This window comes from Crotalus tigris, unplaced genomic scaffold (genome assembly GCF_016545835.1).
Source record: "Crotalus tigris isolate CLP2741 ecotype Arizona unplaced genomic scaffold, ASM1654583v1 scf7180000020728.642097, whole genome shotgun sequence".
Lineage (NCBI taxonomy): Eukaryota > Metazoa > Chordata > Lepidosauria > Squamata > Viperidae > Crotalus > Crotalus tigris.
The window spans coordinates 452,342-476,542 of record NW_024098154.1 but is presented as its reverse complement, the minus strand read 5'-3'; the positions used below and the strand labels follow the sequence as shown (position 1 = coordinate 476,542).

Sequence of the window (24,201 nt, the reverse complement as noted above, 5' to 3'; positions counted from 1 at the left end):
TTTGTAGAAGGTAAATGAAAAAAAAAAAGATGACTCTGGGTCTTATCTAACTCATTTCCAAAAAAGGAAGCTGCAATTACTATCCCCAATGATATCGGTGATAAATTTGGATGGTTTTGCTTTTTCATTTTTCTAAGTTGAGCAGTGTTTCTCAGCCTTGGGACGCTGAAGACATGTGGGCTTCAAACTCCCAGAATTCCCAGCTAGCATGAAGTCCACACATCTAAAAGTTGCTAAGGTTTAGAAATACTGAATTAGAAGCAGATGTAACACTGAATTAGAGGGAGATATTGCTTTCAGATACTTACCACTTTCTCTCTTCATGATGCAGACAATCAGATGAAAATTTCTAATATTAGTTTCCTACATTAGTTTTATAAACTGGGCGCCTATGATTAGCAGATTCAGAAAAGGCCAGGATATTACAAAGTTCCATCTGCTGCTTCACTGGGAGTAGGGGATCGTGGGAATGAAGACCCAGGCTGAAATTGTTTGTTGCAATGTTTGTTTACAGCGCTTCCTCTATCCTTTGGAAGTATGCTTATTACTCAAGGACTAATTACTAAAGGTAAGTAGATTTTTTTAAATAAAATAAGTGGTGAATTTTGCAAAAACCATCAGTTACCATTTCCATGCAGTAAGTATTAGGAGAAAATCCCTAATCTATATAACAGTGGAACTGTAAAAAGCCGGACGCATATACAAATTTTATGTGCAGAATATGTGAAATCTCTGCGTTTTTCTCCCATGATTGAGAAAACTTATCTTTCAGAGGCACTTTTTAATATCAGTCGTGAAAAAATGACTTCTGCAGTGAATCTGTCACTTAAGATTTTGAACTACTGTAATATTGCCTTCAGTAGGTAGAGAAAGCAGAAGAGGTTTTTCAGGAATAAAATATATGCGATTTTTAATTTTTTATTTCATTTTCATGTTTAATCTGAAAAATAAAGCATGTGGAAAAAGAGAAAATATTTCTCATGTCTTGATTTTTGATTGTGACAGCTGTTGCAGCTAGAAGAGGTAAAATGTACTTTTTTAAAAATGTATTAACCGAGCAAGGTTGGTTTTAGTTTCGGGCAATTTTGATTTTTTTTTATTTAGGCTTAGAGCAATTTTGATGTTTTAAAGTGGCTTACAGTTAGTTCTTGACTTATGATCTAATTGGATGGAATTATGGTTGTCATTCTGCTGTCATTCAGCAAGTCACCATGTGACAGCCCCTGATTTTATTATCTTTCTTGACGGTCACTAAGCAAATCCATTTTTATCCAATTGATGTTTTTTGCCAGAAATCAACAAAACCTGATGATACAAACATAGTTGTTGATCCATGAACCAGATCAAGATTTCTCTCTAATGAAATGCGCAAACCTGGTCCATATTTCCTCTGAGCCTAAAAATCTTTTCTTAAAAATGATTTCTTTCTCTAGGGATTATCAAGACTGCTTCTTTGAATACAGTAGTGGGTAAGTTTTGAAAGACTGCGAAGTTGCAGCAGGAAAAAAGGACACGGGTTTAATCCATAATGAGTAAAAGGAACATCTCTTTTATGCAGTGTTTCTCAACCTTGGAAAACTAGAAGATAACTATGGCTGGCTGGGGAATTCTGGGAGTTGAAGTCTGAAAGTTGCTGAGGTGGAGGAACACTGCTCCTATATTTGCACACAAACATAGAGCATGTGGAGAATGCAGATATCAGTTCTTCAAAAAAGGCCTAGTCAGGAAATAGGACAAAGATCCCAGTAATGCCAAAATTGTTGTAGGACAGGGGTCTTCAAACTTGGCAACTTTAAGACTTGTGGACTTCAACTCCCAGAATTCCTCAGCCAGCCAGGGCTGGCTGAGGAATTCTGGGAGTTGAAGTCCACAAGTCTTAAAGTTGCCAAGTTTGAAGACCCATTATAGGATGTAGTAAGACTCTTTAGCAAGTTTTCCCTCTGTCCCTCTTCCACCAAACACAACCAAGACAAGATTATCTGAAGTTACTTTCTCTCACTTTTTCCTTTCCCACTACTGAACGGTCTTTCATTTGCCAAACTGTCCCTGCACACTTTCTCCGAGGTTTACTACACATTCCTTTATTCCGAGAGAACTTAAAAGCATTTAAATTTCAGCCGATGGTATACAAGTAGTCCTCCATTTAACAACCACAGTTTTCTGTGGCTAAACAAGACAGTTGTTAAAAAGAGCTTCGTCCCATTTTATGACCTTTCTCACCGCAGTCGCTGAGCGAGGCATTGCAGTTGTTAAGTTAGTCACATGATTGTTAAATGAATCTAGCTTCCCCATTGGCTTTGCTTGTCTCAAAGTTGCAAAAGGGGATCACATGACCCCGGGACTCTGCAATCGTCATAAATTATGAGTCAGTTGTCAAGAGTCTGAATTTTGATTCCACGACCGTGAGGATGCTGCCATGGTCATAAGTGTTACAAAATGTTATGAGTCGAGAACTGCCTATAGTTGTACTGAGAATTTTAAAACAATTGTTATTTGTATAAATTAAGGATCTGTAGCCCGTGCTTCTTGCCTATTTCATTAAAAATATTTATGGCCTCTGCATTGTGAGGCCTGTTGCTTCGTGCAGTGAGGTAATAATGATGATGATGATGATAAAGTTGGAAGGGACCTTGGAGGTCATCTAGTCCAACACCCTGCTCAGGCAGGAAACCCTATACCATTTCAGACAAATGGCTGTCCAGTCTCTTCTTAAAAACTTCCAGTGTTGGAGCATTCACAGCTTCTGGAGGCAGGTTGTTCCACTGATTAATTGTTCTAACTATCAGGAAGTTTCTCCTTAGTTCTAAGTTGCTTCTCTCCTTGATTAGTTTTCATCCGTTGCTTCTTGTCCTGCCTTCAGGCGCTTTGGAGAATAGCTTGACTCCCTCTTCTTTGTGGCATCCCCTGAGAGATTGGAACACTGCTATCATGTCCCTCCTCGTCCTTTTCTATATTAAACTAGACATACCCAATTCCAGCAACTGTTCATTAATTGTGAGAAGTATCCAAATTTAACATTAAAAGACAAATAGCCCAAGGCATTTCTAACACCAACTCTCAAAATGACAAGCAATGAGACACCATTAAAGCAGATTTCCCATATTATAGATCAGTGCAGAACAAAAACAAAAAAAAATCTGAGGAAAATTCATCAGAGGTTACTGATTCTGTTACTTTTTTCGTTATAGTTGTTGGTGTTTTGGCATTTTTTGCTGGGAAAATGTTATACGTTAAAAAATGTATCCAGAGGTATGGAAGTCTTCTTGTGCCATTTGGACCAGAACAGAAGAGGTTTGTTTGGAATCTGTACTTACAATGATAACTTGGTTTTTTTTAGAGCAGCGTTTCTCAATTTTAGCAGCTTTTAAGATGTATGGTTCAATTTCCAGAATTCTTCAGCCAGCATGCTGGCTAGGGAATTCTGGGAGTTGAAATCCCACATTTTAAACTTGCTAAGGCTGAGAAACACTGCCTTACAGTAATGAGATAGTTCAGATATTTATGTGGATTATGTGTGCTCTTTCAGTAAAATTAGAGGACCATAGTTAATACCGTGTTTCCCCGAAAATGAGACAGGGTATTATTATTATTATTGCCTCCAAAAAAAGCACCAAGTCTTATTTTCAGGGTAGGCCTTACCTCACCTCCGGCATGACAGCCCCACCCAGCTGATCCACTTCTTCTGGGACCAAAGTTCTGCAGCTGCATTCGGGCCTGCATTTTGCAGTCAGGCCTTTCCAGAAGGCCTAAGCAGAGGTCTTGCAGAACCGAGCTATGGATTGAATCCATAGCTTGATTCCTGACTGCACAGACCTGGCTGCAGAAGAGGCCTCAGAAGAAGAAGTGGGCCAGCAAGGAGAGGCCTGGCTGCAAGGCAAGCGGGTGCGGGGCGGGTGGGACAGCTCCACCCCCCAATCCCTGCCCTAGCTGGATGTTTTAGATGTGTGCCTCACCCCAAAACTAGGGCTTATTTGGGGATAGGGCTTATATTAGGCCCACCCCCAAAAATCAAGCTAGGGCTTATTGTTGGTGTAGGCCTTACTTTCGGGGAAACACGGTATTACCATTCAAAGTCCTGGGTTCAAGAGTCTTCATCATCTCCCTTGCTCTCTCTTCTTCCTTTTCCTATTTTAATAATAAATATTAAGGGATTTTGAATTCAACAATCACATATTTTATGATTTGTGCCATTGTATGTGAAAGGAGGAAACAGTGGATGAATCCAAGCTTTGGGCTTAGCTCTTGTATTGTAAAAATGTGATTTAGCGTTACATCGGAATAATACCATAGTAAGTTTTCAAAGAACTTTTCAAGTGTTACTTTATGTAAGATAAGATAAGATAAGATAAGATAACCTTTATTGTCATTTTTTTTTTTACTGTGGGCATAATGGCATACTCTCCAAGTGAAGCATACATGACACACAGCTAAACATACTATGTACAACATATGTATAGACCCACACCCCTACATATACATAGCAAATAAATATTAAATACTGTCCATCTTGAATATATAAGTAAAAATGGAACTAATGAAAAAGGATTAAGATGACTCCCTGTTGATGTGCAATAAGGGGATCCTGAATCCATCTCAGATCCTCTCAGTTTATGTTCCTAGTCTGAATACTTTTTACAGGATTGAAGAGAGGGTAATCAGAATCACAAGGCTGGAAAGGATCTTGGAGGTCCCCTAATCCAACTCCTTGCTCATAGCAGGAGTCCTTATATCATCCTGGACAAATAGCTATCCAGTTTTTTCTCAAAAAACTCCAGAGATGGAGCAGCTACAACTCTGGGAGGCCAGCTATTCCATTGATTAATTGTTCTCATGGTCAGGAAATTTCTCCTTAGTTCCAGAATCTCCCACTGATGAGCTTCCATCTATCGCTTCTTGTCCTGCCCTCAGGTGCTTTGGAGAATAAGTTGATACCCTCTTCCCTGTGACTGCCCTTCAAGTATTGTGTCACCCATAAGCTTTCTCTTCGTTAGGCTAAACATACCTAATTCCCTTAACCATTCTTCATATGGTTTAGCCTCCAGATCCCTTATCATCTTTGTTGCTTTCCTCTGCACTTTTTCTAAGGTCTCGGCATCTTTTTTGTATCGTGGTGACCAGAATTGGATGCAGTATTCCAAGTGTGGCCTTAATAGTGCAGTATAGAATGATACTATCACTTGAGACTATCCCTACATTGATGCAGTCCAGGACTGTATTGGCTTTTTTGGCAGCTGCAGCACACTGATGTCTCATGCTTAAGCAGTGATCTACCAGGACACCTAGATCCCTCAGTTAGTGCTGTTGAACCAGGTATCTCCTATTCTACACCTGTGCATTTAGTTTTCCCTGCCTAACTGCAGGACCTTAACCCAGTGGTTCTCGACCTTTTTAATGCTGCGACACCCAACCAGTCGTAAGTCGAGGACCACTCAACCGGTTGTAAGTCAATCTAGTCAACTAATGATCAAAGCTAAATTGGTACTAGATAAGAATCAATGGAATTCAGGGGGGGGGCTGAATTTAGATATCTTGAGGCAACACAATGACTCCATACTTATGACTCATTTAACCCCACCTTCTAGCCTAGTCTGCTCTTCTCTTACAGCAATGGTTCTCAACCTTTTTAATGCCGCGACCCCCAACTGGTCGTAAGTTGAGGTGTACTCAACTGGTGCAGCACCGTTTGCAGAATGGGACTTTTAGTGGGCTCAGCAGGGCAGAGATAGCCTGGACAATTCCTATTGGCTTTTGAAAGCCAATAGAATTAGACTCTATTCAAGAGAGTCTATTCTATTGGCTTTCAAAAGCCAATAGAATAAAAGGGAGTAGCACAGCTAAGGAAAAGGGGAAAAAAATGGCGGACTGCGTTGTTTGGCGACCCCCGTGAAATGGTCGTTTGACCCCAAATGGGGTCCCGACCCGCAGGTTGAGAACCACTGCCTTAACCCAATGAGCTGCATCTTGTTGGCTAGGGCCTATTGCTCAAGTCTGTCAAGGTCCTTCTGAATCTTGAATCTATCTTATATTTTATTTTGTGTTTTTGAGAATAACTTACCAGACTTGTTTGAGCCTGGCAGCGACCTACCTAGTGTAACATGTTGTGTCATACAGAGGCCAATGTACCGCATTCAGGAAATTGATAAGTATATAGACAGTGGCTCTTTGGTGGAGAAAGAATGGAAAATTGACTAGTGGCTGTTATCCCGACAAAATCGCATCATGCCAGAGTGGAGATGAGTAGATGACCTTAATGTTATTTCTATGCTGTGCTGTATTGTACAGTATGTTTTTAACTCCAATCATAGTACTGATCTGATAAACTGTTCAGAGTGAACAGATTCAGTGTAATAGAAATTTATATAATGAATGAATGACAACCCCTTTACCTATCACTGCTCCACAAACCTGCTATTTTAAGGCACACATTTTGTAATTCCGGAAGTAAAATTATGATTTTATGGTTTTATAACACTGTGACTTTTTTTTTTGAATAAACTATAATTCAGTCTTTTTATCTGCTCCTAATGCTTTTAGGAAATATTCTCCTACAGATGAAGAAGGCAAAGTAAATCCTCAAATGAAAAAAACAGATACTTCTGATTCTTAAAACAAGCACACATTACCAAAATTAATATTTTACTCAATGTTAATGTATTCTCCACTCTGTGTGAATATACTGTACAGAATTATGATGAATATTGGAATAAAATGATTATTTTTGTGTATTAGTACAAGGGTCCCCAACCCCCGGTCTGTGGACCAGTACCGGGCCGTGGCATGCCAGCAACTGGGCTGCACAAACAAGCAAAGCCCCATCCACGAGATGCAGGCAGCATACAAAACCACGCACCCTCTGGTCCGCCGAAAAATCTCTCTCTAGTGCCCAAAGGTTTGGGGACCTTTGTGTTAGAAAATCTGCTTATTTTCGCTAAATACAGAGAATTCTCATTACTTGCAGTATTCGTGTTCTGTAAAATTGCCGCGAATACTGAATTAGCAAATGCTGAAGCGTCAGCTGGGAATACGTGCATCAGGTGATTCAAATGATTTGCTGCTCTGCTTGTCTGTAAATAAATGTATAAGTGAGTACTGAGTTTGTGGTTACAAATTTTTTGGGAGTAAGAAATTTACGTGCAGGAAGGTCTCAGTTTACAATAGGTCACTTAGTAACCATTTGAAGTTGCAACAGACTCAAAAAAATGTGACTTACAACCCATCCTCACAGTTACAATTGCCATACCAACCTAGCAATTGCATGATCACATTTCAAGTGCTTGGCAACTACCTCGCATTTACACCCAGTTGCAGGTCACATGATCACATTTTGCTTTTTTTTTTTTGCCATTTTCTGGCAAAAAAATCTCATTTAGATAAGCTGGATTCTGTGACGACTTGCCCGGACTCTTCCCCAGATGCCTCTCTGGATGTCAGTTCGGGGAAGGATGAACCAGTTCCTGGCACATCAGGAGCTGAATTGCCTGATGGCTCCAAGCAGCTGTCTGTGAAAGATTTGGCTGAGGCTCCAGGTGGGGAAAGCATGAGGCTGCAGCCGATCAACGAGGAGGAGCTGCTCCTTCTGCCCTAATCTGGGAACACGTAGGGCAGAAAAAAGGCAGGAGCAGAGAACATCAGCCAAACTACTTGCGAGGAGAAAGCCTTACCCTTCTTGATGGGCTGCACCAGAAGCTTGCTATTTAGCACAGCAGACAGATGGAAACATTGCTTGAGCAGGGTCCTTAAGATTATCTGGGGCACTACACATCCTCTTCACGACCTGTTTTCCTTGTTACCTTCTGGGAGGAGGCTTTGTGGTATCCGCAGCAGAACATCCAGATTCAGCCATAGTTTCATTCCATACAGCATTAACCTTGTGAACTCTCAAGCTTCCTCCTTCCATTATATATTCAAGATGGACAGTATTTAGTATTTATGTTATGTATATGTAGGGGTGTGGGTCTATACATATGTTGTATATAGTATGTTTAGGTGTGTGTCATGTATGTGTTTCACTTGAGAGCGGGCAACTACATTTCATTTTTGATGTGTGCCGTTGTGCCCACAGTATAAAAAAATGACAATAAAAGTTATTTTAAAATGAAATTCTATCAAGAAAAGTGAGAAATACTGTATGTAGGTTGTACATCTGTCCTGCTGATTGGTGCCCTGCCAATCTGGACTGGTCCACGTTTGTCCTGAAAAAGTAAGCTCACTTTTTGGAGTCCTAAATCCATCACTGTCACTAGGCAGAGTGCATTTTATCAGTTTTGGCTTATTTACCAACTTGTGATAGCCCTGCCAAGTTATTCATGCTCTGATAAATTCCTAGTTGGATTATTGCAATTTGTTATGCATGGAAGTGTCAATTAACTGAAAATATAGCAGCTAGTCTGCTTACTGAGACTAGTTAGTACATATTATGGTAGTTTTTTGCCACCTACCAGTGATTACCAATCTGTTTCCGGACCCAATTTAAAGTGGTAGCTTTGACCTTTAAATAGCAACAGCAATAGCGCTTAGATTTATATACTGCTTCAAAATGCTTTAAGCCAGTGGTTCTCAACCTTTTTAATGCCGCGACCCCCAACCGGTCGTTAGTTGAGGACTACTCAACCGGTCGTAAGTTGAGGACTACTCAACTGGTGCAGCACCGTTTGCAGAATGGGCCGGCTCAGCAGGGCAGAGACAGCCTGGACAATTCCTATTGGCTTTTGAAAGCCAATAGAATTAGACTCTATTCAAGAGAGTCTATTATATTGGCTTTCACAAGCCAATAGAATAAAAGGGAGTAGCACAGCTAAGGAAAAGGGGAAAAAAATGGCGGACTGCGTTGTTTGGCGACCCCCGTGAAATGGTCGTTCAACCCCAAATGGGGTCCCGACCCACAGGTTGAGAACCACTGCTTTAAGTGGTTTACAGAGTCAGCCTATTGCCCCCAACAATTCTGGATCCTCATTTTACCAACCTCCGAAGGATGGAAGGCTGAGTCAATCTGGAGCCGATCAGCCTGCAATACTGCGTTCTAGTTACTGCGCCCCATAGCTCTTAAAGCCCTAAATGGCTTAAGGATCGCTTGGAATCAAGATGGAAGTCGCTTCTAAACCTCACCAGCCTTTACTTGAGCTCATGAATCAGAAGTGTTGGGACTGCCCAACTCCTGTTGTAGAGCAGTATTTCTCAATTTGGATAGCATGCTGGAGGAATCGGGGAGTTGAATTTCACACACCTTAAAAGTTGCCAAGATTGAAAAACACTGGGCTGGAGCAGTGGTGGGATTCAGCCAGTTCGCACCAGTGCGGCAGAACCGGTAGCTAATTTTTTGTTGCCCAGGCTTAGAATGGACTTCCGGAAGCAGCATCCACACAGAGAACTGGTTGTTCACATTTCTGAATCCCACCACTGGACTGGAGGTATAGGCCACATTGGGAAGAGGGAGACGGCAGCGGAGATGTGACCCAGTAAAATTATTCCTGGCTTTCTGTAAGTTTTGCTTTAACTGAAAACTGGAGCAAACCAAAACTTTCCAGATTTTATTTTTGTCTAACTGCAGCCACTCCAGACCAGATCATCAGAACTTCTGTTCTGGGTTCAAAGACATTTTCCATTTTATACACAACTCCTTCATGTAACAAACTCTTTCATGAAAACAATGAGTGCAAATGGAAAACAAATATATCTTTATTGTAGATGTATTACATGTCCATTTCACAGAATACTCAGCTCTTTGACCAACAATGATTAAGCTGAAACAGTGGAACAAAGACAGGTATTGAGGAAGTTCAGCATTTTCACTCTTCCCAAACATCTCCATACTTATTAATCTTAGCTAAAAAAAGAAAAAAAAGAAAAGAGTCACATACAGAAGATCTAATCCTGCAGCCCATTTTACCAACAAAAGTTAAGAACTTGGTGGGCTGCTTGAGTAAGTACTGGTCAGATTTTATAACTGTTTATGAAAGTAATTGCTTGGGAAACATGATTCAAAACAATGTTGTTTTCTCATTATAATAACTTGATTTAAATCAAAGTGCCTTGAAAGCTAGCGATTCAGTGCTCCCTTTTTTTTTTTTAATTTGAGATCGCTGGACGAAATAGTGCAAGGTAATATACCTGTTTTATTGGCTGCTCAGATTTTTTATATATATTAAAAAATGCTAAAATCCTACAACTAACTTAAAGCAATGCTTCCAACAGAAGGAAACGATCAGTGTAAAAATAAATTCAAAAAATATTGTTTCCAGTTCATGGCTGTGTATTCCAAACACAACTAAAATACACAATATAAAATTTTGGCTTTTGGCTGTAATGTGCCATTACCAACTATATTCCCTTTGAATATTTACCTTTCTCCTTTATTGGTAACGAGCTCGTTCGAATTTCAGGTTTCTGCACCGTTCCAGCCTCCTGTCCTCTGTTTCTGTTTCTGAGTTCTTCATATGTGACTCTTTTCTTTTTAGGAGCTTCTTCCACAGTTTCAGGTTCTTAAAGTGAAGAAGAAATACCACCCCCCCCACCAAATAAATTAATAGGTCTTGCTGCACATGGATAGAAGGTATAGATTGCAAAATATATTTATTTTAGCAGCCTTCACGATTTCAGCAAGAGCTTTGACTTTGGGAGAAATTTAATTAGACAGTCTTGAAATGATATCTGAGGTAAATTCAAATGTTCTAACTCTCGTGTACGGTTTAAAATTTTCAGTATGTCATACGTACTGTCTATTTCGATGTTGATCAATTTTCAGAGTAGCATACTTCAAAGAGGTATAGGGATGGGGAACAGATTTCATTTTTACGGTATCTGTGTATGTACTGGTTCTGACCTCAACCTATGGGCTGCGGGCTCTTGGCCAGCCGACCACGGAAATGCCTGGCTGGTGTGCGCACGCATGGGCGCACATCTCCCCCACTCGCGCTAGTGCCCGCAGCCCCATTTTTTGCATGCGCACGAACGGAGACATTAGTGCAGGATGGGTGTCCGTGGCCTATTTGCGCATGCACCGTTAGCCTGGGTGGGTTGGCTAGCCCATTTGCGCATGCACAAACGGGCTGCTAGCTGCCGTGGGGGGTGCGTGGCCATTCACACATGCGCATGTCGCCAGCTCATGCCACATGCCGAATGGGGCTGCTAGTGCCGCGCCAGTATGTGTGGCCCTGTGTGCGCGCACATGCCAATTTTAAAGCTGCTCTCCTTCCCTCTGGTTCGCAAGCCCGAAGAGGTTGGAGACCTCTGCTCTAATGCCCTTCCCAGCTTGGCATATTTATACATGCAGGACTTTGCTTGTCAAACGGTTGCAAAACAGGATCACATGACCCTGGGACACTGCAACCGTCATAGACCTGAGTCAGTTGCCAAGTATCTGCATTCTGATCACGTGACCACGGGGATGCTGTGACAGTTGTAAGGGTGAAAAATGGTCCTAAGTCCCTTTTTTTAGGGCCGTTGTAACTGTGAACGGTCACTAAATGAACTGTTGTAAAACGCTTTAGTGCTGCTACTTATCATGCACTGATACTTCGTCTTTCAACAACCTAAAGAAGACTTAAGTTTTCAAATAACTACAGGAGAACTACCTTGAGGGACACTGTCTGTAATTCCACTTGGGGTAGATTCGTTCATGGAAGAGCTAAACGGGACTGTTTCGTAGAACCTCGGAGCCTGTGCCGTGTCTGTCGCTGGAGCCCTTTCGGAAAAGTAGGACCCCCTTGAAGATTCTATGCGCTGGTTTTTAGATCTGTGGAGAAAGAGAGATGGGGGGGGGGAGGAATGTGCATGAGAGTTTAGCTAGACATAACAATACTAAACTAGTGTGAGAACCAAGGTTAATGAAATAAGAGATGATAAGGATTGGCGGGCTGGAGAACTGGAGGGGAAGTCTGCATTTCAAACTAATTGGAGAATGTGATTTATGACTGTTAATTGGAGGAGGGAATTGTGCTTTGATACTATGTGCTCAGGGGAGAGGAATCCAGTTTTTGACTTTGACTCTGATGCCATGCTACTCAAATAAAGATTAAGGTAAACAATGCCTCAAAGTTCTTTGAAGAGTTTCATCTGTCGGAACCGTGACATATATATCCGTTGGAACCTCTTCCTCAAAATAACACAAATGGAAATTTGTAACAATGAAGACAACAATTTAAATCATTATTTCTCAAACAAGGCAACCGTAAGATTAATCGACTTCCCTTCCCAGAATTTCCCAGCCAGCCGTGTGTTGAAGACCACACCTCTTAAAAGTTGCCAAGTTTGAGAAACAGATTTAAATGAATCACGGGAACAAAGGAAGGAAGGAGAAAGGAAAGGAGATACATGACTCAGGAGGAACTTAACGGACATGGAAATGGGGAGGAAAGTTAATGGGGCCAATTTCAGTATTGAAGTGGGTGAAGTTTTTATTCAACTCAGTAGTTCAGGAGCAAACAGGTTGTTCTTATCCTCTGCCATCGTTTTGATACTATTATTAAAAGAAAACTCTGTGTGCGGGAACAGTGTTTTCAAACACAAAAAACTTGTGTCGTTTTATAACACTTGTACTTTGATTGCACAATTGTGATCTCCAGCTTGACTTTTTGAACCACCTATGGATCCTCTGTTTCCATTTCTATATCATGGAAGTGCTGTTTAGCCAGTTAAATATGCAAACAACGGCTATATATATATATAAGGAACGGTTGCAGGAATTGGGTGTGTCTAGTTTAATGAAGAGAAGGACGAGGGGGGACATGTTAGCAGTGTTCCAGTATCTCAGGGGCTGCCCCAAAGAAGAGGGAGTCAAGCTATTCTCCAAAGCGCCTGAAGGCAGGACAAGAAGCAACGGATGGAAACTGATCAAGGAGAGAAGCAACTAAGAACTAAGGAGAAACTTCCTGACAGTTAGAACAATTAACCAGTGGAACAGCCTGCCTCCAGAAGCTGTGAATGCTCCAACACTGGAAGTTTTTAAGAAGAGACTGGACAGCCATTTGTCTGAAATGGTACAGGGCAGGGATATCAAATTGCCAGCCCGCAGGCGGGATGCGTCACGAGGTAACCGCGCCCACTCCATTGCCGGCAATGGGGAAAAAGTTCCGATACGTTGCGTGACGTCACGTGATGTCGTGAGTTTGACATGTCTGGTATAGGGTTTCTTGCCTGTGCAAGGGGTTGGACTAAATGACCTCCAAGGTCCCTTTCAATATTATTATTATTATTTATTATTAATTATTATTACATACTAGTTGCCTTAATTTTGATCACATAACCCTGGGAGCACCACAATACAGCTAGTCTTCAACTTACAATTCATTTAGTGACCATTTGAAGCGATCACTGAAAAAAGTGACTTATGACCATGTTTCACACTTAAGACCTTGGTCGCATGATTTACATTTGAATGCTTGACGACTCACAATTATGACGGTTGCAGTGTCCCGAGGTCTTGTGATCCTCTTTGGCAACTTTCCGACAAGCAAAGTCAATGGGGAAGCAAGCCAGCTTTGCTTAACGACTGTGTTACTAATTTAACAACCGGAGGGGTTCGCTTAACAAACGGGGCGAGAAAAGTCGTAAAACGGAGCAAAAACTCACTTAACCAATTTCTCATTTGGCAACATAAATTCCGGGCTCAGTGGCGGCCATAAATCGAGGACTAACTGTAGTTATAAGTGCGAGGACTAGTCATTCATACTTTCTTTCGATACCACTGTAACTTTGAACAAATGATTGTGAAGCCCAGGACGCAATGTATGGCTATGAAAGTTGGACCATAAGAAAGTTTGAGCGCCAAAGAACTGAGGCCTTTGAACTCTGGTGCTGGAGAAGACTCCTGCGAGTCTCCTGGACTGCAAGGCGATCCAACCGGTCAGTCCTAGAGGAGATCAACCCTGACTGCTCTTTAGAAGGCCAGATCCTGAAGTTGAAACTCAAGTACTTTGGCCACCTAATGAGAAGGAAAGACTCACTGGAGAAGAGCCTAATGCTGGGAAAGATTGAGGACAATAGAAGAAGGGGACGACAGAGAAGGAGGTGGCTGGATGGAGTCACTGAAGCAGTAGGCGTGAGCTTAAATGGACTCCAGAAGATGGTAGAGGACAGGAAGGCCTGGAGGAACGTTGTCCATGGGGTCGCGATGGGTCGGACACGACTTCGCAACTAACAACAACCACCACCTCTGCCAACAGTCTGGAGTTCGATCTTGATAGGGCTCAAGGCTGACTCAGCCTTCCATCCTTCCAGGATTAGTAAAATGAGAACCCAGATTGTTGGGAGCAAATAATGACGACGTTGTAAACCACCCAGAGAGAACTATGGATGGCATGTAAGCCTAAATGATATTGCTGTTTGAACAAGCCCAATGTTTTAATACTTATTAATGGCTTACAGTTAAAAGCAGTTAAGAATCTTGTCCTCCCAGCTGGAATTCAGTAGGATGTCCTGCCATTGTGAGGAACAATGCTAGATGTAATCTTCTATTTAAATGTCACTCAAAATGTTAGCGATGACCCACAAAACCCATTGGTGCCTAAAACCAGGTTACATCGTCACTTTGCCATACTTAAAATCTGTCCTAAGCAAACTGCAACAACTTGAGTCCCACACTATATGATACGAGAGGAACACAGATCAAGCAGTAGGCCTTCTCTGTTGCGGTCCCTCTGCTTTGTAACTCCTGGTCTCTGAAATTTCAAACAACCCTTTTCCTTCCTCACATTTCGTAAACCGTTAAAAACATTCTTTCCATCACACTTTTAACCATGAAGGACAGACATGTGGAGGATTTTAATTTTATGTCTTTCAAAAAAAAAAAATGGCATTTTCACTCTGTTGTACTCTGCCCAATCTGTGGATTAAAAACCTAATAAACAAATTAAAAAAAAATCAAATCCTCCTCCAACTGGGACTCAATTTGTGGCAGGTCATAGGATCGGTTGCTGTGGGGCAGTGATGGCGAACCTTTTAGAGACCGAGTGCCCAAACTGCAACCCAAAACCCACTTATGTATCGTCAGGTGCTGGGTGGGCGTGGCCCATTGGGTGGGCGTGGCCCATTGGGTGGATGTGGCTGCAGTGGTAACGGCAGACTGAGTGGGACTAAAAAGTTCAATCAATCAATTCCAACTTTGCAAGATTTTTTTTTCCGCAAGAAGTTGAAATTGATTGATTGATTGAATCTTTTTTTTTTTTCCACACAGTGGTGGAGGCCTAAAGCAAAAAGGTTTTATAAAACCCAGCTGAAAGCCCAGGACTGGGGTGATGGTGCACGTGCCCACAGAGAGGGCTCTGCGTGCCACCTGTGGCACCCGTGCCATAGGTTCGCCACCACTGTTGTGGGGGAAATAGGAATATTAGGTACGTTTGCCTCCTTTGGTTATTTGGGGGAAAAAAGAAGACCGGTTGAAAAATCATAAATAAAATAAACATTAATTGTTATGTGGAAAGGGTATCAGAAGAAGCTCTCATTGTTACTTTGTTTTTTGGGGAAAGTTATATGGGCTTCAGGATCTTGAAAGCTGAAGAAAAAGAAGAAAGAAATATAAACTAAGATGCTGAATCAAGACCAAAAATTACACTAGATTTGGCTAGATCAGGGGTAGGCAACCGTGGCTCTTTTATGACTCGTGGACTTCAACTCCCAGAATTTCTGAGCCAGCCATGCTGAGGGGAAAGGGAGAGGTTTCCAAGCTGAGCCATGCAGGCTCAGGAATTCTGGGAGTTGAAGTCCACGAGTCATAAAGCGGCCTAGGCCTAGGCCAGGGCTTGGCAACCTCGGCTCTTTTATGACTCGTGGACTTCAACTCCCAGAATTCCTGAGCCAGCCATGCTGAGGGAAAAATGAGAGGTTTCCAAGCTGAGCCATGCTGGCTCAGGAATTCTGGGAGTTGAAGTTCATGAGTTATAAAAGAGCCAAGGTTGCCTACCCCTGGGCTAGACTATTATTTTCATAGCAATGTGAGGTGCAAAAAGACACCATCACTAAATGATTTAAAATCACATGGCCTAATTAAAGTCTTACACAATGCTATTGCAGATTGTTTATTGCAAGTCCTATCATGTTGAATTATCCTTTTCCCTTAATTGTACAGTATACCAGAAAAAGGAAACAGTTAAGAAAATTCCCGATATGTGTTAAAAGGAATGGAGATTTTAAATTTTCATAGTTAAGGTTCAAGAAAAATGGATTATTTAAAAGGCCTATTTGTGTTTTTATTTGTTTGTTCATTTGTTTGTTTATTATTTTCAAAAGCACTTATTTCTTCCCCTCTACATATGCTTCTCTTCTACCAACATCATCAAATACAAGTTCTGGTTAAATTCAAACAATATGAAGTCCCACCAGCTTCAATCAAAGTACTTGCATAAACATCTCTCCATGAAGACAAAGTTCAAGTACTTAAGTTTGGCAATGTTACACTTAAATGTGTTCCAACTGTTTTCTCTTTCAAGCAAGACTGCCTTTTGGAAGACTTGAATAAACGTCCCAATGTTTCCATTTATATATATTTTTAAACTCACAACCTTCTTTTCTGATTCTAAAGAAAAGGCAAATATAAACAAACACAGTCAGGATGATCACCAAGTTGATTTTGTCCCAGTCTAAAAGAAAATGACAATTTAATATTTTTAAAAGTCTTGGAATTCAAGCTGATACCACTCATATGTAGACTATACTCATTTTCTGAGGACATATCGTGTATTATTGAAATGGGAAAAGTAAACAGCATTTTAAAGCAGGTTTTCTTTCTAGAACAGAAAATCTAACTCAATAAAAATTCTTACCGTGATTCATTCTTCAACATTTCTCCCAAAGGTGAATCCTTTAGGTTCATAAACTTCTCTTTGCATGCATTTATATAAGATATCTTCCCAGCAAACCATCCACAGATTCCTGCAACTTATTTATAAAGGAAGGCAAATACTCTTTAAGATGTTTGACAAAATGACATTTTAAACAAAAGAATACAGTTAAAATGGAATCCATGATAGTCACACACACAAAAACAATCCCTTGCTTAAAACATGCTTTTAACTGTCTAAGCATTTGACCCCATTTCTTGATGACAGAACTTATACAACTGCTAAATAAAGATGTCAGCAACAGAACATTCAGATCTATTTCAATACAACAGAGTAAACTACCAATGACTTTTAAGCACATTTCTATTTTCTATCTCTTTTTCAACAAGAAGATGATAAACTCTTGATGAGATCACTATTACAAGTCTAGAGCCAAAATCTTTACTATAGTTTAAGTTTATAGGCAAGTTTACATGGATAGGGTTATATTATTGCTCTCCTACTTTTCATATTTGTATTTCTATTTTTTTCCGAACTTGAAGAAAATGAGAAATATCTATCTATCTATCTATCTATCTATCTATCTATCTATCTATCTATCTATCTATCTATCTATCTATCTATCTATCTATCTATCTATCCACCTACCTACCTACCTACCTAACTACCTCATATCTATGTACTGTATCTATGTACTGTATCTACTATCTATCTATCTATCTATCTATCTATCTATCTATCTATCTATCTACATCTTATCTATTGTATCTATCTATCTACTGTATGTTCTGTATCTATCTATCTATCTATCTATCTATCTATCTATCTATCTATCTATCTATCTATCTATCTACCTACCTACCTACCTACCTACATTATATCTATTTACTATATCTATGTACTATATGTACTGTATCTTCTATCTATCTATCTATCTATCTATCTACCTACCTACTTACCTCATATCTATCTATCTATCTACCTATCTACCTACCTACCTACCTACCTATCCTGCCCTTACTTTACTTGGCATATAGTCTGAGGAATTCTGGGAGTTGAAGTCCACAAGTCATAAAAAGGCCAGGTTTGAAGACCCCTGGTATAGACAGTGTTTAAACAGGCCCACTTGCATCTAAATTTTGAACCTTCATACTATTGAGCTATTACATTTCTTATAGCATTTATTAAAAGGTGCTTAATATTTTCTCTCCTTAACTAAATAACGAGAACCCTCACCCTCAACTTTAGGCCATCAGGTACAACTGAATTCCAATATGAATGAAAACTCACATGCCATTTTTGGTATCGCACCGAACTTTGGATGACCTGTAAGGACTCCTGATAATCAACATTAAGAGGGAAAAAAAGGGAAGTTACTATACAAAACTATTAAGTAGAAAAATAGCCAGGCAATTATTTCATTTTCAGCATGTTTATATCACTTAGGTTCATTCCCCCCCCAATTAGATATATAATAAAAACGTCATCATTAAAGATTTGCAAAATATGTTAACTTAGGAATGGATTCTTTTTTCCAAAATTTCTAAACACCATATATCAGTTAAGACAGTGGTTCTCAACCTTTTCTTTACCACAGACCCTCTTTAAATACCTTTTATGGAGCGTGGCTACGGACCCCCAAGGCTTAACTAAGACTGAAATCATAACATTTCTTTCAATCCTTCGCGGACGCCGCAATGAAATCAGCCCAGGGGCCAGCGGACCACAGGCAGAGAACCACGGAGTTAAGATATACAGATTGCAAGGTGGTAATAATAATAATAACAATAATAATAATAAACAACACAGCTGGAAAGAATAACTGAAATATCGCAATCTGCAAATTGAAGTTGAGCGATTGTGGACGAAGAAATTAAGGGTTGTATCAATAGTAATAGAGTCCTTGGAGCTGTCCCCAAAGGATTGTCTGGACCAGGGGTCCCCAACCTTGTCAATTTTAAGATCTGTGGACTTCAAATCTTAAAGTTGCCAAAGTTGGGGACCCCTGGCCCAGACACATAGAAATTTTGAACTTATTAGAACTGAATATTCTGACTTTGCGAAAAACCACCTTATTCGGAACTGCCTATATACTCACAAGTTATCTTAACAGCTCTCAGGTCCTTGGTTAGGACTTGAACGGTTAAGTTTATACCAGTCCCAGACTGTGAATCAAATTGAAGATTAAATCTATAATCATCATCATCATCATCGCCTTGGGTGCAATCCCAAAACAACTGGAGCATCACTTGAACACCATTGGCACTGACAAATTTGCCATTAGTCAATTGTAAAAGGCGGCCTTACTAGGAACTGCTTCCATCCTGCGACGATATCTGTAATATCATCAATTCAAACATCCACATCTGCCTATCCCAGGTCCTGGGTAAGGACTCAATAGGTAGACAAAATGCCAAATCCAGTCTGAACATCTGGCTGAGTCTGCGATGATCTATTATTATTATCATCGCACAGTCAGCCAGATGTTCAGACTGGATTTGGCATTTTGTCTATCTATCGAGTCCTTACCCAGGACCTGGGATAGGCAGATGTGGATGTTTGATGGTATTACAGGTATTGTTTGGCGACCCCCGTGAAATGGTCGTTCGACCCCAAATGGGGTCCCGACCCACAGGTTGAGAACCACTGATTTATATGGTCATTTTAAAAAAGTATAGTATTTCATTCCCCACTGTTTTAAGAAAAGAAAATTATATAAAACAATGCTACAACGAAGAGCAGCATACGAAGGCAAAATAATACAAAATAAACATGAAAAATGACAGACTTTCAAATTTAAAGGTATTTGGAACACACCTTTATTAATTAACATATGAGTTATCGCCATGGCAAAACCTGAGATGGGCAAACCTAAGAAAAGGGGGGGAAAATAAACATTCGTGGGGAGGTGAAATTTCAGTACATCCTGAGCAAAAAACACTAAACCTGTAAATAATATTTATGACAGTACAAAACAGGATCCAGTCAAATCAGAAAACTTTCAAGTCAATAGTAGATTTAAAGCAAGGGAACCCAACTACAAATATTTCTCTGACCAAGTCCATTAGATGACTTCTCTCTCAATCAAATTACTTCACAGAGTTACAGTAAGAATCTTACAGTTGTTAAATCTAAGCTTCTGGAAGCGTCTACCTTCTTCTTAGCTTCTAGAAAGTGAAATAAAGATGAAATAAAAGTACAACACATCAACTGGGTTCATATACTTGCTAAGCCATAATGTGGCTTAATTCAGGTTATCGTCTTGTGGGAATCCAGTCATTGTAATCTAGTAATGAGAGTCTATGGCTCAGCATATGTAAGTGTGGAATAGGAGACATATAACTCGGAAATCTCTGTATTTCAGCAATGGAGAGTTGAACTGAATCCTGCTTCACGTGAAAAATTGTACAATAATTTCATCCACTACTGCATAAATCCTAAGACACACATATTAAATTACAATATGGGACATAGAAATATTTTCACACAGTGTTGAACCTACGTATTTTATAACTGGTGTTAGATTTTTTTCACTATCTCTTCTTGAAAGAAGATTTTGTAAGGCCAACAGATCACAGATATGTGAATTACCGTATTTTCTGGCGTATAAGACGACTTTCTAAACCATGCAAATCTTCTCTGAAGTCAGGGGTTGTCTTATACGCCGAGTCGTCTTATACACCGGAAAATACAGTATATGGAATTATCCCCCACCAACAAGCACCAGGAACATATCTGAACCGTATACATCTGTGTAAGCTATATTACTTATATCAATTATTATTTGGCAAAAGAGACATTGTTTAACCACAAAAGCACAAACAAGGAACATTTTACTTACATCTGTATAAGAAGCTCTCTCTAATGCATTCTCGGCTTACTCTGTATTCTTCTGGTGTGAGTTCATAGGAATGATCTAGCTTGTGCTTTGATTAAAAAGAAAACAAAAATAAAACACTAAGCATCAGAGTTTGAACTATCTCAGCTGCAATAAATATCAGCACCAAGATATATCAATGTTTTTAATAGTGTATATAAAATTAAAAATTTAAAAAACATGTTCATGGAGATGTCTTTGTATCCGCCAGAGAAAACTGGAGTGTGGAATTAGGACACAATTTCTATTTCTTACTATTTGATTTGTGTACTTTCAAATACATGCTGTGATAAATGTGTGACTATGTGTCAGGCGCAAGTAACTAGAAGCATTCGTTGAGTTCAAAGCACAGAAGAGTTTATTATTGCTACCCCTGTACAAGAATCTAGTCAACTAATGATCAAAGCTAAATTGGTACTAGATAAGAATCAATAGAATTCAGGGGGGGGCTGAATTTAGATATCTTGAGGCAACACAATGACTCCATACTGATGACTCATTTAACCCCACCTTCTAGCTTAGTCTGCTCTTCTCTTACAGCAGTGGTTCTCAACCTTTTTAATGCCGCGACCCCCAACTTGTCGTAAGTCGAGGACTACTCAACCTGTCGTAAGTCGAGGACTACTCAACTGGTGCAGCACCGTTTGCAGAATGGGACTTTTGGCGGGCTCAGCAGGGCAGAGACAGCCTGGACAATTCCTATTGGCTTTTGAAAGCCAATAGAAATAGACTCTATTCAAGAGAGTCTATTCTATTGGCTTTCAAAAGCCAATAGAATAAAAGGGAGTAGCACAGCTAAGGAAAAGAGGAAAAAATGGCGGACTGCGTTGTTTGGCGACCCCCGTGAAATGGTCGTTCGACCCCAAATGGGGTCCCGACCCACAGGTTGAGAACCACTGTCTTACAGCATGCCACGGAAGCTGCAACCATCCTTGCTATAATACTGATTTAGCCAAAGTTTAGGTAATTTTTTCTCTACTATAAAGAAAGTAGAGAATATCCAAGAATAGTATTTTAATACAATCTACATACCAGGGACATTATAGTTATTTTCAGACATTGCAATTGTCTATCACAAAGAAATTCGTAAAATCCTTAGAAAGGCATCTCACTGTATAATACTTTCAATTATTCTTTGATCAAAACATCCATGCAGCTGAGCAGTTGACACTTTTAATTGCTTGCAATGGTTATACACATTTATTTATATTAATTTATCCGATTACTTATAACCCGCCCTTATTATTCTTACAAAACAAAGAAAAAAAAATTTCAATCTGTAATTCAAAGTAAATTTTAAAAGTACATTCTCCCATTTAGCTAGCGTTATGTTATACCCAAACTTTTTTTTTTTGTCATTTTACCATGCAATCCTTGACAAATTTTTCTTCCAGATTCATCTTAAGCAACATTTTATATATAGTTTAGCAATCAGGTGGTCATCTCCAGAGGGTAGCTGGCCCAAGGTACCTGGCCCTAATTGGCTTTCACGGCTAAAGCAGGACTTGTCTCTTGTTTCTAGCCTGGTGCCTTAACCACTAAACCAAACTGGCTCAGTAAAAAAAAATATTTAAAATATTTTATTCCCATTGATTTTATTGCTCCATTAAAACCCATAAAATAGCATTCCTGCTCAAATAAAGTTACCGTCACATAAAAAGGTTGTTTGATCTGGTGGCTATTTATTTCATGCCGCTCTGTTTTAGGGGGGATTTATCTTGTGCTGCCCTGCCTCAATCTTCAAAATATAAACAGTAAATGCAATTGCTGTGGTTATAAACATTATAAAATGGCACAATTCCATATTGCTCATCCTTAGAAGGTCGATATTAATGTATTATTCCATTCCTTAAATCCTTATTCCTGGCTTGATTGCCACTCCAGATGTTTGACAGATCGACCGATTCCCTGTCCTGGGTAAGGCTGGATATTTGAACCCTTTTAAAAGAACGGCCTGCATAAAGTTATCCATCAATGCAGGAACGCAGTAAGTTTAGCTGCTATTTACTGCAACCAATTTTGGTCGCCATACTACAAAAAAGATGTTGAGACTTTGGAAAAAATTCAGAGAAGACCAACTAAGATGATCCAAGGCCTGGAGACTAAAACATACGAAGAACGACTGCAGGGCTTGGGTTTGGCTAGTCTAAAGAAAAGAAGAAATAGGGGAGACATGATAGCAGCTTTCCAGTATTGAGGGGCTGCCACAAAGAAGAGGGGGTCAAACTATTCTCCAAAGCACCAGAGGGCAGGACAAGAAACAATGGTTGGAAACTGACCAAAGAGAGAAGCAACCTTGGAATTAAGGAGAAACTTCCTAACAGTGAGGACAATTAACCAGCCTTCAGAAATATTTGATGCTCCATCACTGGAAGTTTTTAAGAAGAGACTAGACTAGGGGTTCCCAATCAGGGGTGCTCACACCCCCTGGGAGTGCGAGACGGTATTCCAGGGAGTGCGAAAACTTGGGTTTTCAAAATTATAGTGTATATATGCATAATTCATTGCTGTTATTTCGAACTTTTGTAAGGGGTGTGAGAATATATTAGAAGCATTCTAGGTGTGCGGGGTATAGAAAAGGTTGGGAGCCGCTGGACTACACCAGGGATAGGCAACCTTGGCTCTTTTATGACTTGTGGACTTCAACTCCCAGAATTCCTGAGCCAACATGGCTCAGCTTGGAAACCTCTCCCTTTCCCCTCAGCATGGCTGGCTCAGGAATTCTGGGAGTTGAAGTCCACGAGTCATAAAAGAGCCAAGGTTGCCTACCTCTGGCCTAGGCCTAGGTTGCTTTATGACTCGTGGACTTCAACTCCCAGAATTCCTGAGCCAGCCATGCTGAGGGGAAAGGGAGAGGTTTCCAAGTTGGCTGCCTACCTCTGGACTAGACAGTCACCTGTCTGAGATGGTATAGCAGGGGTCTTCAAACTTGGCCCGTTGATAACTTGTGGACTTCAATTCCCAGAATTCCTCAGCTAGGCACGCTCAGGAATTCTGGGAGTTGAAGTCCACAAGTCCTAAAAGGGCCAAGTTTGAAGACCCCTGGTATAGGGTCTCCTGCTTGAGCAGGGGCTGGACTAGAAGACCTCCAAGGTCCCTTCCAGCTCTATTCTATTCTAAATATTGCTCTAAACCTAGGAAGGCTGGGATTGCGCTAACGTTCTTCCTTCCTTCTGGGTCCGATCGAGAGCAATCATTATCATCCTACGGGGGGGGGAGGCGGAGGGGGGACCCCCAAAAGAGCAAGAACCTCAACGTCAAGCCTCAGCAGAGACAACCTTCCAATTGCTCGTCCGAGATGGAAGAACCCGGCGGGAGAAGACACGGTTCGAATCCTTCGCTCCCCCCACCGCCGCCTTCTTCCCGGGCATTGAGAAAGGGGGGAAAAAAGCTACCTTGCCAACCACCCCGTCCATGGGACCGTAGGTTCCGGGACCTCGCGGCTGACCAGACGGCTCCATAACTCGGTCTATGGAGCAGAAAACAGCGGGATGAAAAAGAAAAAAAGACGCCCCCTCCCCTTCCCTCCCCTCCCCAAAGCCCCACTCAGAG

General features: G+C 40.6%; 2 protein-coding genes across 5 annotated transcripts in view; one reads left to right on the top strand and one right to left on the bottom strand.

Annotated features, from left to right (window-relative positions):
• Positions 1 to 16,759, top strand: part of LOC120319441 (OCIA domain-containing protein 1-like) — a 21,260-nt gene extending 4,501 nt beyond the window's left edge. For 2 of the 4 annotated variants that reach the window (XM_039368280.1, XM_039368281.1), the window contains exons 4-7: positions 515 to 568; positions 1,434 to 1,469; positions 3,189 to 3,291; positions 6,535 to 7,093. In XM_039368280.1, coding sequence (XP_039224214.1) covers positions 515 to 568; positions 1,434 to 1,469; positions 3,189 to 3,291; positions 6,535 to 6,607 — 266 coding nt within the window. In that variant the 3' untranslated portion in view covers positions 6,608 to 7,093. Of the gene's footprint in view, positions 1 to 514; positions 569 to 1,433; positions 1,470 to 3,188; positions 3,292 to 6,534; positions 7,094 to 16,278 lie in introns of those variants that run through there. The other 2 variants (XM_039368282.1, XM_039368283.1) reach the window with 2 other exon arrangements.
• Positions 9,652 to 24,201, bottom strand: OCIAD1 (OCIA domain containing 1). Its single transcript, XM_039368279.1, has 8 exons — positions 24,045 to 24,201; positions 20,614 to 20,698; positions 19,590 to 19,643; positions 18,063 to 18,110; positions 16,755 to 16,869; positions 11,571 to 11,731; positions 10,341 to 10,478; positions 9,652 to 9,823 (listed from the first exon to the last, which is right to left on the bottom strand). The coding sequence occupies exons 1-8, from the start codon at positions 24,108 to 24,110 to the stop codon at positions 9,786 to 9,788; spliced, it is 705 nt and encodes a 234-aa protein (XP_039224213.1). The 5' UTR covers positions 24,111 to 24,201; the 3' UTR covers positions 9,652 to 9,785.